Genomic DNA, 15,984 nt, shown 5'->3' with positions numbered 1-15,984 from the left:
CTCTGTGTTTAGCTTAATGTAAAATATTTAATGAAAATTGTCAATGAGAAAACCAGAGGTTAAAAGATAATTCTTTTCACAAGTTTTTTCCATACTAAATACAGATTTTCATAAACTTGTATCAAGTTGGAGAAGATGGCAAAAGCAGACACTAATGTGTGGGTTCAATAGGCAAAATTAATACCCAGCAGATAATTTTATGAAAATGATATGTTGAAAGAAGAATCTAATTTACAGAGAAGATATATGAAAAGAATTATGCAAACTATTTGCCTGATATTTTCTTATATTGGTAGCCTTAGCTTTTATTTGATTTTTTAAAATAAGTTAATAATACTTGTTAAGTCTTCAAGTAAAATATTATTTTTAAAAATTTATTATTTAAAGAACTATAATTTGGCTTTGTTCTCTTACATAATTGGATGATTTTTCCTCTCTTACAAAATGGAAATTACTGTGGTTAGAAACAATTTCAAGAAGGTTGAAAAGTCTGTTAACAACATAAGGAAAATTAGCAGGCCCTAGGCCATGTCTGTTTATAAGATGATATTGGCTATAGTCATGAACCTTATTATCATTTACATTTGAAAGGTTCCTTGATCCCTCCACCAACACAACTAAAATGAGCAAAGCTACCCCCCAAAAAAAATCACATTGGTCTCTCATTCTAGGTGAAAATTCCATTTAATAAAAGGGAATAAGAGTTATGTGCAATAAGAACACAACCTAAAAGAATCTGAATGTCCAACTCCAACAAAAGCTACTGAGGAAATGCAATAGGGAAATGGTAGTCCAGCTTTGGCTTCATAGATGGAAACTTACCTGATGAAGTCAAGATGCAAATGAATTAAGTGCACATCTCTTTAAACATTGCAGGTATAATGAAAGCAAATCAGACATGTAAATATAGTTCCCATAGCCTTCATTCCCTACAGAGTGGTGTCCACTATTTTGAAATGTATTCTTGGAAGAAGATAAAGGAGATGCACCTACATTGCTGGAAACAATTTTTTTTTATCAAAGCACAGATTATTTAGGATATAATGGGACATGCATGTAGTTTATTTCCCATAGCCTTCATATCCCTACAGAGTAGTGGCTGCCATTTTGAAATTGCTTTAGAAGATGATCCAGTACATTTCTTGAAACAAAATTCATCAGAGGCAGAAGCTTTTTCTCAGTAAATTTGTTAAAAATGATTATCTGAAAATTTTCTGCTGATCATTGTGTATATTCTTTGTGTTACATTCTTGATTTAGAATATGATTAAAAGTATATTAGAATTAGTTAATTCATTTGTAGGCAATGTGTACAATTACATATTAGAATAAGTGATTTGAGGGATATCCTTCTAGGTAAACTATGCACAGTGGCCACTGACCAATGGGTGTAATGATTTTTCAGGTGAGGTTTTAGGTTCTCCCACTTGTTTTCATTTTGAAAACAATTATTTATTCTCCAGACATTGATTAAAAATAGAACTCAAAATCAGGCTGTGAAAGATAAGCCTTAACCACTGTACTTTCTTGCTATATGCATTTCCTATGAAATACACCTGAATCCAAGGCCTCCTGTGTCATTACATTTACCATGCATTGGGTGCTATGTACTATGTGTAATTTTTAAGCCCTTGTTTCCAAAAATATGGCATCAACATAGAGAGTAGAATGCTGTATTAGTGGTTCATTAGAACTTCTAAGTACATTAAAAACAAGTATAAAGAGTATGTCCCCTTAATTTGCTTTTTCACTTTACTAGATAGAATCCTTATAATTTAGAAACACACACAATTGAAATTTACTGGCTTTGATTCAAGTATTTTAACATTTCACATTGTTTTATTGAAGACTAAGAAAAAATTCAGACTTTGGGATCTTGACCAAGACAAATTATATATGGAAGAATCAGTGCTTGTCAGGATGATACTGAAAGAGCATATTGATCTGTCAAAAACAACAATTACAATCAAAATTATATCAACACGTAAACCCTGCATTTTTTGGTCTGTTTTGCCCCCCAAATTAGGATTACTTTCAATCATAAATGGGAAAGTGTCCCCAGACAAATTATTCATTAATATTTGGAAAGTGTTTTTAAAAAGTTTATGATGCAAATAGTTCAGAATATCAAAAATTTTTATTCATGAGAATCTATGTACTGCTTCTATGAACAGAGAACATCTTCAAGGTCTCATGCCTTCTTTGGAGAGCCCCTTGCTCTGTCTTTGATAAACATTGTTTCTTGAAAGAAAAAAAAAAAAAAAGCTGAGGCAATTGACCTTATATCCTCAAGCTTTGGAATTGGATATTTTTCTTAGCCATACCTTCTTTATTACCCATCTGAGGTACATTTACCTTAACAATAACCACAAAACAATCCCATATATTTCTCCATGGAATTTCAGTGTACCAAGAAAACTTTCAGTTTTTGCTATAGAGTGATATACAGTATCCAGCTATTTCTGAGGCTCAGTGAGATAGACTTATAGCCATTAATCTTTTAAAGGGTTGTAATGAAATGATTGGCAAGTTGACTAGTAAAGTAGGGGTTAGAGAGACTGGATAAAAGGGTATTCAATTTGGAAGGGAAATTAAAGATGAACTAGATCATCCACCTTATTTGACAGATAAGGTCATGAAGTTTCTCTTATGTATAGATAAGTTAGAAGCTTTCACAAAGACAACTTTCAATATAAAGATTTTCTAATTCATTTTCAACAATAAGAGGTTGTTTCTTATCACACAGTTCTTTCATAGGCAACAATACACGTGCAATCAATACAGGTATTCATGACAAACATCAAAGTACTAGAAGCCGCTCTCTATTTCATCAAGATGGTATCTGGGCACCCTGCTGTTTTTGCTGGGGCGCCTAAGATTGACACTTGGTACTCCCCCCTTGCCCCCACACATGCTCTGTCCTTACTAGAGTTCAGTGGGCACCAGAAGTCAAAGACAGCTGTTGAGGCATCGTGAGGAGAAGTTATGGTTAATTTTGTTTAAAAAAAAACATACATGAGACCATTAGACACTGTAGAGAGAGCAATCATTTACACCTGTCATTTAATTTTCATTTCTGAGAGAATCTAGCAGAGATTTTTATTCTAAAGTCTTGTGAATTTTCCAACCCAGGGGTATTTTTGCTTGTATAAGAAAGAGAAGGAAATGAAAAATGCCTGTGTGATCAAAATATTGCCAAGTTGTCTGATTGCTAAATGCTTTGATTTCATTGGCATTCTATGAGGCAATCGATTTGCCAAATTAAGCAAAAGACAAAGCTACCAAAGTAATTAAGCACTCTAATATACAGATATGTGTTGTGTGTGTGGTCACAGTAGGAAACACATTATTAAGAGAATCATGTAGGTCTTAAGGAAAGAATTTCTTCCTTTACCCTCAGTATTTCTTTAAAAGGGAAAGAAAGAAATGGAAGAGATAAAGCTTGTTTAAAGGCTTCATTTTCCAGGGCATATTGAGATGCATTTAAAATTGAGAACAGCCCAGAAACCTTGTGCTGAATCTTGCCTGAATTTCTGGAGATGAGAGTACAAACACAGTGTAGACGTGCTATTCATTGAAAACACTATACTGAATTTATACAATTGAATAATAATAAAAAAGTATTCTTTATATATAAAATGTTTCCCAGATACCAAAAGATCAAATAAAAATCCCACCCCTCCTGCTGTGTTCCTAGGTATACTACATTCTCGTTGAGAAATATTTCATAGCACTTATCTCAGGTTTACAGGGCTGGAATCAAAGGGATCACTACCCCCACCACGCACACATACACTTAGGGAGTAATGGTTTCCTTATAGCACCATATGGCAGGATAGCTGTTGAATGATGGCTGCATACATCAAACACATCCTGGTGGAGACCTGGTTACTGGAAGCCTTACCCACGCTTGCCAGTGCCTGTCAAGTTGTAGCTGCCATTCATTCCAGAAGCCAATGGGCATTTTGAAGACTTGCCCTTCCGTTCTCTTTTTGGTAGGTCTGATGTGTTGTCATGATCAAAACAGATTAATTTTGAATTTCTATATAGGCAGCGCTCTTCAGAAACCCTTGCTATTGCTATTTAACCTAAAGTATATCATTGGAGATGGGGTAAATTGACAAGCATTTAGTCTTTAACCTATAGCAAGGTAGATATTGGACCAGAGTGTGAAATATGGAATATTTAGTGTTCATAGATAATTGGGAAGAAAAATTTATAATTCTCCAACATCATTTCTAGTATTTCTTATTAGCACAAAATTGGTCATATTTTGAACAACAGCATTCTACAATAGTCACTGGCAATTTAGAGTCATAGAAGCTTTATAAAAAAAAAAAAGACATCAGAAAATGGTTCAAAGTAAAAAATGGTGACAATCACCAGTTATGAATATACAGCCTATTTAATTACAAATTTCCAAATATCTATTCACATAATAAAGGCAAGGAAAATGAAGCAAAAATCAAGTCTCTTGTAGAAATAAGCACTTCTCTGTAGGCACACGAGCTTGAAGGGACAAAGTACTCATGGCTCCAAGTATATGCCATGTTAGATTGACTTTCAAAGTCTGATGTTATCACTACTTGTCAACTGATGCTCAAAGATGTGCATATCTAGACGTGGACCCTTTGCACAGGAGCTTCATATTCCCAAAGGAGACAAATGAGAACCAGAAGTAATCATTAATATTCGTGGTTTTATGGAAGATTTTGTCTAGACTATTCTAGGCAGTTACTATACTTCTAAACTTTACATCATACTGCCAGTGGACTATCTGATACTCATGCTCCTTAGAATGCACAGGAAGTGGGTTATGTTATAATCACAGAGTATATGGTTCTACCTCATTTTGTAAAATAAGATATTAGAACAAGACTTGAGTCTTACTGACAATATTAATTTTTTCCCAGTGTAAATAATAACTTCATTGAGTTATAGAGTACTTACCTACCCTACTGATTAGGTGAATTCTGAATTGATCCTTTGGATAAGCAACAGAGAATATTTTAGAAGAATAAAACAAAAACCAAGAACAAGGTCAATGTCTTCAGACTTGTGAGGCCCTCCAGTCCATTTGATAACTGTGTTAAATTTCAACATAATAGGTATATAGAATATCCAATATGGTATTAAGATCTCTTCCTAAAATTTTCCCAAAGATAAAGTATTTTTAAATGTCAGTGATCTAGACTTTAAAAATTTTTGATTTTTAAAAATTCTGACATTACTTCTATTTTCAAAACAACGAAACTTTAATGGGACAACTAATAAAAGACACATGACCTTTCGTTAAAGTGTGTTTCTACCAAAGTGTTTTCAACATTTGAGACCTTGACTTTCTGCTAATCAGTTTTGATTTTTTAAAAAAGTGTTCTTTTGCCTAGATGGCTTTATGTCTGATATTAATGAATGTTCACAAAGAGCAATTTTCAATGTATTTTCAACAGAAACAATTTAACCTGAAACACGAATTGTATATTTTCACTAATCAATTCACAGGTAGTTACATTTGCCTTTCCATGGAATGTGATTTATCCACAAAGAAATTTTAACCCAGGTTTTCCCAAACTGCAGTAAAAGAAATCTTTTATATACTTTCAAATACTGTGCCTTTTTATTTAAAACAGTGTAAACATAACAACTCAACACCACCAATAATTGGAAAAAGACTGGGTATGTGAACACTAATTTTTTTGAATGCCCCATGAAAGTAAGGGAAAATAAAACAGACAAATCTTCAGGAGAGGTTTCAGTTCACCTTAGCAGTGGTAAAAATATTGCTTTATTCCAAATAAACATACAACACAATTTCCTGTTCTTTTGGGGGCTTTTTGTGAACTGAATAGTCTGGGCTTTGTAATTTCAGCGATTTATTCTTTCCATATTAACCACTGAAGCCAATGACTTGGTCCACACATAGTAGACTTGCTATGAAATCAATAGCAATGAGGATGAAGAGAACAAAAATGGTAGTTGTCAATTAGATAACTAGCTTGTGTAAATAATTGAGGTATGATTCAAAATAAACACACATCCTCCATTAATCACTTTGTGATACTGATATTCTCAATAAGCCAATAGTTGCTCCTTTCAAAAGTATTCACATCAGAAAATGGTCTAGACATTGTCAAGAGGTTATAGGACCCCACCATGCAAGTGATCTTGATTTAAGAACTCACTAACTGAACTTTATATTTAATTAATAACTTTCAAGTGAACAGATCTGAGGGAAATTTTTTTCTGAATATTAGATTCCCTGATGTTTCCGAACAAAGTTTTTAGCAAGCTTAATACACACACACACACACACATGCACACACATACGCACGATGAACATGTGCACATAGCATATGTGCTGGAGGGAGCAAGCCCACACCTCACACGCTCGCTCACACATGTGCACACAGGCACACACACACACAGAAATGCTCTTTCAGAGCTTCTAAACAATCTCCAAGAAAAACATTTCTATTAGCATGATTTCAGTGACACGACATTGTGACTTTTTCTTTTTTTGTCTCTAATAATTTCGTACCTCCCTCTGAGTGTTTTCAAATTTCAGAGGAGGATGGCACATGAGAGTAGCTAAGATTGCCCCAATTACTCCCTCCATCACCTGTCTTCCTTTCCATTTCAGTCTTTGTGCCATTCTTCAGCAAATCAAATACAAAACACTATGTGGCTTGATGTGACATAACCTGTGATGAGGGTGATCAGTGAATGGAAATTTAGAGGTTGGAACTGGCAAGCCAAAAGGCAAGGGCCACCTGCTCATGGGCACATCCACCCTCAGGATACAGCTTGTCTCTTTGAAACTAGGTTAACTACCAGTGTGGTTTTTTTTGTTTGTTTGTTTTTTTCCTTGAGGACACTGGCACTGTGGACTGAGGGTCTGAATTGCCCACATTTTCTAAAAGCCAAAGAGAACATTGTTAGGACTAACTGAAATTGGATTCAGAATTCTACCCAAAAGCTTTAGTGGTAAGCTTTATCCCTCCTGAAACATTTCTTTCCCTTTAAAAAAATATTTTGTTAAAAAACACTATGATATGAGGGCGATAGACTATTTGGTTTCTTCTAAGTAGATGCTCTTAAATTAATGCATATAAATAATTTGTATTTAATTTCCTCTCTTTCCTGTTGAGCAAAGCATAGAATGCACAGATTCTTACATCTCGAGTCACTTGGTCAATGTGGAGTCTCTTTGTGTTTCATTTCTTAAGACAAATTGTGCCTCTCGTTCTGATTTGGCCGTGGGACTCAGGGGGAGAAAGGCTGTGTTTTCGCTTGCACTATCCTCGGTCTCTACGCTGGCCAGTTCGTAGTCTTCTGACCGTCTGGCATCAGTCAGAATTCGGATTTGTTCCTGGACAGTCTCTAGCAATATTTTCACTTCTTGTTGTTCTGCTAAAAGACAATCGCTGACTGGAATACTCACGTTGACGATGTCAGCAGAATAAGAGTTTTTGCACCATTTGATGCTTTTGACTTCAGAAATCCCTGGCATTTGCATGCAGGTTTCTTCTAGACCCACTGAAGGGATGATGGGCACAGAACTGGCCCTTGTGGATGAATATCCCACCAGGTCCTTTTGATCCAAGCTATTAAAATAGGGGTTTGTTTCTCTTGAAGGCAGTTGCATATTTATTGATGCATTTTGTTGGGTTTTTAAACCATTGGATGAATACCTGAGAAAGAAACAAAGTATCACACATCCTGCTTTCTGCTATCTTTAGAGCAATAGTCAATCCACAAAGAACTTTTCACATGCACCACCTCACTGAACTCTCACAGCAACCCCAGAGACGGATAATATGCTCCCAGTTAAACAGAGAAGTAAACTGAAGCTCAGGTCGCTGAAGTGACTTGCCCAAGGTCACACAGAAAATAAGTGACAGACTGAGACTCAAACCCAGATCTTCTTACTTTAAGTCCAGGGGTCTTTCAACACACCACAGCTGTATAGGCAGGTGGGGTATAGTCTTCCTGACCTCTATCCTAGAATACAAAGTAAATGGGGATTGAGCAGGTAAGTGTGGCCTTTCCATAGTGACAAACAGGAAACCCATAATGGCATTACCCTACTCCATCAACTCGACCACCCTCTCAGCCCTGGCTTAGTCCAGTAGACTTGTTGTGGCCACCCTACCTGGAGGCAAGTGGGAAGCCCCACATCAAGCATAGGTATTGCGGTCCTGAGTTTTATTGCTTTACCACTGATTTTAGGATATATGAATCCAGTTAACAGCATACTACCTTTAAGAACTACCTGGCTAGCCCCTTGCCGAGTCTGAAGTTGGGAAGAGGAGCACACAATTTTTCTGCCTGCCTAGGGATCAATATGAGGTGGCTTCACAGGGGCTCCTACCAGTTGAGCAGCTTTCTTTGTGTAGTTTCCTAGAATTAGGTAATTCAATGGTGCGTGGCCACAACTTGTCAAGAATGCCAGCATGCCATTCCAAGTAATTTGAATATGCCAGAATGTGACTAGGTTCACGGTGATTTTTTTTTCCTCCTCTGAGCTTTCCAATGCCAGAAAGTAGGAGAGGTATATCAGATTTATTTTTAAAAATATGTGATTTGGGAACTTTAACAGATTTTATTCTGTTTCTTAGTGGTTTGTCTTGAACATTAGACATGTTGAGTTATATTTTAGTGTTACTCTCCTTATTATACATTTCATTTCCTTGTCTTACATTGTTGTGTAATAAAATCATGTTTATACAAGTAAAGAATAATTGCAAAAGAACATGTTGCATCTAAATAGATGTCCTTCTTGTAAGGTCACAATGGGAGCAATTTCAAGGTATGCCTTTCCGCCAAATTCTAAGCAAAGGTACAGAACAGATTTAGGTCTTTGTAGTCCAAACTTTTCTTACTGTGCATTGAATAGAGTTGGCAATCACTAAGTCTTGATCTAACACAAGAATACAGGAACAAATCTTCAAGTAAATACTCCCTTCATATCCCAGCTAATATCCATTTTCAAATATAATAACAATAGCTAACATTTGCATGGGGTCACTTTCCTCATTAATTAAAAAGGTTGTTTGCTTATCAATTACAGAATAAGAATAATAAAATCAAACTATCCTAAAAGATACTCAAATGAATTGTCCCCAATTTTATCATTAGTAAGATTTACTAAGAGACAGTAGAAAGAATGTCTTATTCTGATTGTTACTATCAAAGCTAGAAACTCTTGCCAAATGGACATCCTGAGGTAACTCAGAATACCTTTATTTATTTATTTGGATTATAGAATCTTTACTCATACACTTTATACACTGCATATCTGTGTATAAAGAACTTCTCTGGAAGATCTTACTACTTTCTCTTCAGTGTAATATGACTAAAAATCAGTCTGAAGGTTCTGCTACATGAATTTCAAGAGTAAGGGGACAAATCTTAGGCTCTTGTAGTTTGTCCTTGGAACCAACCTATTATCATATGACTATATAGATAATCTGCCTATCAGACTCACTAATGAAACAGAGCCAGGAAGTATAACTAAAAAAACTGTTCTCTACATCAAAATCAGCAGGGTATATCAGCAGTTTGGAATCTACTAAGTTGACTGTGATAGTGTTTATATCTATGCATAGGAATTTGCAGCTATCTGTAAAAGCACCAAATTAATATTGTAGGTGATGTTTTAAACAAGTAAACAATGTGGCACATTTTAGTACAAAGGCAATTAAAACCACATATGAAGCATTCTCCTAAAATACCTGAGACCTGAAGGAAGGACTCAGATGAGAAAGAGGAAATGCAGTTTACCACTGTGTGATTTCCCAAATTAGCTATTGGACATATGCCTGGCAATAACTGAAGCCTAAAACGTTACCAGAACATGAAGATGGGCTTTAAACAATGAAAACTCTCCAAGATGTAATTTAATTTTGGATTAGACAGAATTTAATTCCCCAATGCCATTATATGCACTGAATCTCAGACAAATGGTAGTCTCGTTTTATTTTTCCTCATCAACTAAAACAGGAGGGGGCTGGGAATGTGGATCAGTGATAAAGCATGAACTTGGTCTATACCAGGACTTTGGTTCAAACTTTAGCATCAAAAAAAAAAAAGTAATAGTAATTTGAGGGACCATGTTGGAGCAGGGGGTGCAGTACTCTGAGTGTTCTAGCAGAAGTTGAAGTGAGAGCTTAATTTCTAGAAGTGGTCCTGACTTACAAGATAATCAAGTTCTATATTATCTTGAGTCAACCTTTTTCTGGCTTGGTTCATGAGCTTGTTGTTCATTGACTTTTACGACAGTTTACACTATCCTTCCTCCAATTCCTCAACAAAGAAATCACAGATGCATTTTTGTCTGTACATATTATTCAAAGCATCCTTCTGAAGAAGAAAAATTCCAACAATTTTTTGGTTCCCAGTAATTCACGGGTCAGGCCAAGGGATCTGCTTGACTAGGTGACTTTAAGACCAAGTTCTAGGGTAGTATGACATTTTAGAATGGATTGACTAAATTGAAGAAATCCTACACTTTCCCTGGAACCATACAATTAGGTATTCTATTAACATACCAGCCATGAATGTGGCTTTCTTTACATCCCTTTCCTGGTTTAGTCAGACCAGAATTCAATCTAGGCTCATTCACAAGGGACTATGGATGCCACCCAGAGCTAGCCATTTAAACTCTACTATCCTTACAGTGTTCATTTAGAAAATTCCTAAGGTATAACTGAAATGTATCAAGTTGCTAGCTGGCTGTAGAATGAGCACCATATAGGTTGGATCCCACCTACTTTTAGGATATGAATCTGACTTTTGTGATTCTATTTCTTCTTTCCTATGGACTATGAGCTTATGATGGAGTTGCTTGGCATAACCCAGTTCAAAGCTCTATGAAAACCTCATCTGTGGCACCGATGGCTCAATCAGAAAAAAAGAGGCCTCAATAATCTCTTCTTAACCTCCACTCTTGCTCCCTGATCCACTAAAATAGGTGCTGGGTTCACCTATTGGACTAAAGTTCTTGCCAAGAAAAGCCACACACTGGGAGGCTCACTAGCAGACAGTGACTTGTTGCTAAACAAGCAGCAGAGGTTTGAGGGCTCTTGCAAATTTATTCACATATCCTGCCCTCTATCCCTGGCCCAGGCCAGATTTGAAGAGGGCCTTTAGCTGTGAAATTCTATTACCAATCCCATTTCTAGTCTAGAGAGACAGTCAGTCCCCTGGGAGTAGAAAATAGCTGTTTTTAAGAACTGGGAATGAGATTGCTCCCTGAGATTCATTGTGCTGAGCACACAGTGACTTATACTTAGAGCCACCATTTATCAACATTGGGTGCAGATCACACATAGGAAAAATACACGTGGCCAGACAGCTGTAAAGAATATTCCCAACCAACGGAGACTGAACCAAGACAAAATCACCACTGTGAGTCTCCCAAGAGGTAAAAGACACAGCACTGCATGAATGTGCAGTGGGAATGTCTGAGCCCTGGAAGTTATGCAAACATATGGTCTGGGCCTGGCATAGGCTCGGAGCATCCTCATACCAGGACCATGTGGAGTGAAAGACTGTATGGTCTGGGTTTCCTATCCACTCCCCAAAATCTGTGAAGTTGAATAAGGGAAAAAAAAATCATTTTCATTCTAACATTCACTCTAAATGGGGAAAGAGTGTGTGTGTGTACACACACATATACTTCCAAAAGACATAATGCTTCATAAATACTTTAATAAATCACTAATTATCTGCTATAATAATGCTAAATGCAAGCCCCTGTTTCAGAGAGAAGGCCAAGAGAAATGTGTACTACTTCTTGACTTGCATTATACATTTTGGACAACTGGGCTGTTATGTTGAATTTGCAACTGTCACCCTAAATCTGTACCAAATGCATTTTACAGTCCGTTTGGAATTGCTTCAAAATTACAAAATGTAGCCACAGGCTATTTGTGTCCTATCTTTTAGTCTTCTTAAAGAAATCTATTGCAGAACTTTGTCATACAGGGCACCACTGTATCTATCGCATACCCAGAAGGAAAGAGAAAGCTAAGGCTCTGTGCTGGACCTCCTACCTGATTTGATCTTTAAAACTCCCTGGCCTAGCTCGTTCAAGATGAACAATTTAGAACCTGACTTTGAGTGAGGGAACTGAGGCCTGCAATTTCTGGAGTAATTTCTGATTCCATTGCTCTTGAAATCAATGATAACATTATGACAATGACAATAAGCACCGGTACAACTTCTGTGACTACTGTGTGTCAGGTATAAGTTAGTTACACACATTTTAAAACAAAATCTTACAAGCCCCAGGGGGCTTAAGTTCAAATGAAACTCAAGCTCAGATGATAAAAAAATTCTCCAGTTCATATAAGCAGTAAGGGACAAGGGTATGATTTGAATTCTAGTCAGTTTAAATAAGGCTGCCATGTTTGGTTGAATGGTTGATGCCAACTAGTATGTGATGGCTAAAATTCACTCCACTCACTATGCCTTGAGCCCCTTGAGGGTCTGTGTCCACCAGAGAAAGGGGCGCCTTTGGCACTGTAAGGAGCAGCAGCCATGATGTCGCAAAGCCCATCCTTCCATCCCTGTACCATGAATAATTAAGAGATATGAGTTTCATAGTTGTGCTGTGACTTTGAACTTGTTCACATTGACCTAAATTCTCCATTTAAGAATGCCAGATGAAAGATTTTACATATTTTATCTATTACATTCATATATTTTATACATATTTATGTTTTTATGTAATATAGGTTATTGATTAGGAAATTAAGCATTTTTTTCCAAATTACTGATGGATACTTTATTCTTCCTCAGAAATCTTATTTTTATCCAACATAAATTTTCAGTTGTTTTAGAAACTATGACATACTGCGTAGATCTCTACACTTATTTTTTAACATTTCCTTATACCTATTTTCCTTTATACCTATTCTTTTAAATTGGTTCAACCTTGTGAAACAAAGACAAAAGTAAGTATAAATAGCCAGTTAATGAAGAAATTGGTAACATGTAGCTCAAATCTATAGCGCTCATGACAATCTTCCCTAAATTCCATTGCTTTTGAGACGTACCCTTGGCAAGGTATTGTATCCTGGTCTGGGATCCTTGATTCTTCGAGTTGCTGATATGCTGGTCCCACGATTCCACCCAGCCTACTTCTGGGTGAGGGGGGTGTCCTCCTGAAGGCATTCCTATGAAGCATCCCACTCCTTTGCCCTGGACTACAGCAAGAGGAGAGACTCCTGCAGGATTGAAAGCGGGAAAAGAAACCAACAAACCAAAGAGATCATAGCACTAACCTCCAGGCAACTTCTCAAACATTGTATTTGTGCCCTGGTTTCTCAAAGTTCTAGGCCATAAGCCGTCCATGACGATAGAAATGTGCTTGGTTGAGATCAGGAGTTGCTCAATTCATAGAAACTCAGACAAGTTCCTTTCTCTCTGACTTCCCAGGTTAGAGGACTACTGACTGAAATAATCCCAGCTTTCCTGCCAGAAATAAGAGGTGGGCTTAAATTCTCAAGGTTCATATTCCTACCTACCTTGGTTATATAAGACATAATAGCTGTGTCTCTGGAATAAAAGAAGCCCTTATTAGATACAAGAATTAAATATAGAAAATTCACAAGGGATTTATGAAGAAATTTTCACTTCTAAGTGATAGAATAAACAAACCTGACTTTAATTGGCATTCTTTCCTTAATATCCATGTTAAATTCTCAGTTCAGATTCCCAGATTTTCATTAGTCTTGAGAAACTATTTTTGCATTTGCTCTTAATAAATGTCTGATTAGATATTCCATTTGATGCATATCCAAATAATCATGTTTATAGCTATATAAATGAGGTAGATCAGAGGCCTGAACAATATGAGAACACCATATGTAGTTTACATAAAACAAAATAACTAGATTGTATAAAAAATATTCAATTGCTAGCCAGGCACAGTGGTATGCTCTTGTAATGCCAGCTACTTGGGAAACTGAGAATCACAAGTTTGAGGTCAGCCTGGGCAACTTACACCCTAAGTCAAAATACAATTTAAAAAGGGCTAGAGATATCACTTACATGTCTAGCTTGTGTGAGACCCTGGATCCTTTCCTCAGTTTGCACCCCCCAAAACAGTACTTGCTGATTTGACTCATTACTTATTCCACACAGATTCCCATCTCCACCCCCTGAACTGACCCTACTTAGACTAGTAAGGAGAACTTTGTTCATTTGTAGGCATTTCATGAGATGCTAATTGTTGAGTTCAAATAATGAATGAACTAAGAATTTTGTGGATCCATGTTACATCTGAAAATATCAATTCAACCATATAAACAAAGATGGAAAATATCCACAAAATTTCAATAAGCCTATCAAGTCCTAAAAGGGAGAGGCCCTCCAAAGGAATTTTACCATATCACTAAATTGTTTGGTTTCTGTCATTTTTTCCCATCAATATTACAGTTATTTCTACTTGATAAATGTCAACATATGACCAAAATTTTCATTTTTATATTTGAGTGCTAGTAACCACTTTTCTGGTTTTGGCAAGATAACTGATTGAACTATATAGAACTTCTTCAATTTAGGCAGACACCAGATCATAACCAGCAACGTCATTATACTTTTATTTTTATATTCTTTGTATGCTGAGTGCTAAAATTCTTCCCAACAAGTGGTGTATAATTAGGTCTCTAAGAAGTTCTCTATTAGAAACTATGGTTCCCCTCCCTACTTCTATCTATCATCCCCTGGGAATTAGAGTCTGTCAGGTATGGGAATCTAGGTGCTAGAGTGTACTATGTCTAAGTATAAAATCTCAGGTCTGAACTTTACTAGGAGCATGATACTGGAATTGAGACTAGTATCAGACTTGGAGGGAAATAAATGCTATTTTAATTTCAGCAAAGTAAGGTTTTAGAATTTAGAGTGTATAGCCTATATTTGAAAGGGGGGAAATAGAGACTATTGTCCTTACCACTACTACCAAGGGGAAGCTATTATCTCTCTCTCTTGTTCCTTGGCCCTTTAGTCAGGAGAGTAAGGATAAGACCATCTGGCAGAGTCTGTGGGCCCCAGAAGACAGGTTGCTCAGGCTACCAAGGAAGGAAGAGGAAGAGAAGCCACCACCTTACCATTTCCCATTGAGCCAAGAGAAGCTAGGGGACAAAACGGCCTGTAGCTCTTCTGGTACACAGGGTTGGGAGTAGGGAGCAGCAAAAGGAAGGTATCAGTATTGTGCTTATTTTTTTTCATGGATTAGTGTGGGAGCTAAAATATATGCAAAGATTTAATGTGGAGCCTGGCAAATAGTAGATGCTCAAAAGAAAGTTTTTGTCTTGTTCTTCTGCCATTCTCCTAATCACTGAAAGTCCTGGAGTCATGTCACCATAGAAAACCTATATATGTGCTTTCTTTGAGCAAGTTAGATTGTCAAAATGTGCAATAAGGATGGCATGGTAGATTTTTTTTTTAAAACAGGTAGGAATTTTTGGACTAAACATTAGAAATAATGGCTTTGTTTCACAAATAAGTTATCCAAATGAGCTATATTTTTAGTGCACAAAAAGAAATTAATTATTCATATAGCTTGCTAAACTGTCACAACAGCAAAGTCTACCCATATGAGGAAGTAATCCATCTTAAAAATAATAGTCTGCATCTACTGGTCAATCAACTATTCAGGATGTTATGGAACAGTTTGTGGGATATATAAATCAGTGACCAGGTTATCAATCATGAAAATGTCTAAGTCTATTGCATGTTTTACAAAACAAAAACTATGATGTATGAAACTATAATTTACAAAGTTCTAGAGGCACTTTATAAATCACTGGTTGCCTATCTATCAGGACACAATGTATGTCAACAGATACTCCAATGTCATTGTACTGAACAAAAGGATGATGTCCTTATTTAATCTGTGAGTGACTCCTAAAAGCCTGAGTAGAAACCAATTTTCAGAATAAATATAACAAAGGTATATTTCCGCTCCAATATGATT

The 15,984-nt window shown here is 36.4% G+C and overlaps 1 protein-coding gene across 7 annotated transcripts in view; it reads right to left on the bottom strand.

Annotated features, from left to right (window-relative positions):
* Window positions 1-7,182: 7,182 nt before the first annotated feature.
* Nrg3 (neuregulin 3) overlaps window positions 7,183-15,984 on the bottom strand; it is a 1,010,915-nt gene continuing 1,002,113 nt past the window's right edge. For 4 of the 7 annotated variants that reach the window (XM_077799160.1, XM_077799161.1, XM_077799162.1 and 1 more), the window contains 2 exons: window positions 13,061-13,231; window positions 7,183-7,690 (listed from right to left, as the gene is read on the bottom strand). In XM_077799160.1, the coding sequence (XP_077655286.1) occupies window positions 7,183-7,690; window positions 13,061-13,231 (679 nt within the window). Of the gene's footprint in view, window positions 7,691-7,928; window positions 8,001-13,060; window positions 13,232-15,984 lie in introns of all 7 variants that reach the window. The other 3 variants (XM_077799158.1, XM_077799159.1, XM_077799157.1) reach the window with 2 other exon arrangements.

The sequence above is a fragment of the Urocitellus parryii genome, chromosome 5 (assembly GCF_045843805.1).
Source record: "Urocitellus parryii isolate mUroPar1 chromosome 5, mUroPar1.hap1, whole genome shotgun sequence".
NCBI classification, from domain to species: Eukaryota; Metazoa; Chordata; class Mammalia; order Rodentia; family Sciuridae; genus Urocitellus; species Urocitellus parryii.
The sequence above is the reverse complement of the archived record's forward strand: the minus strand, read 5'-3'. Positions and strand labels throughout refer to the sequence as shown.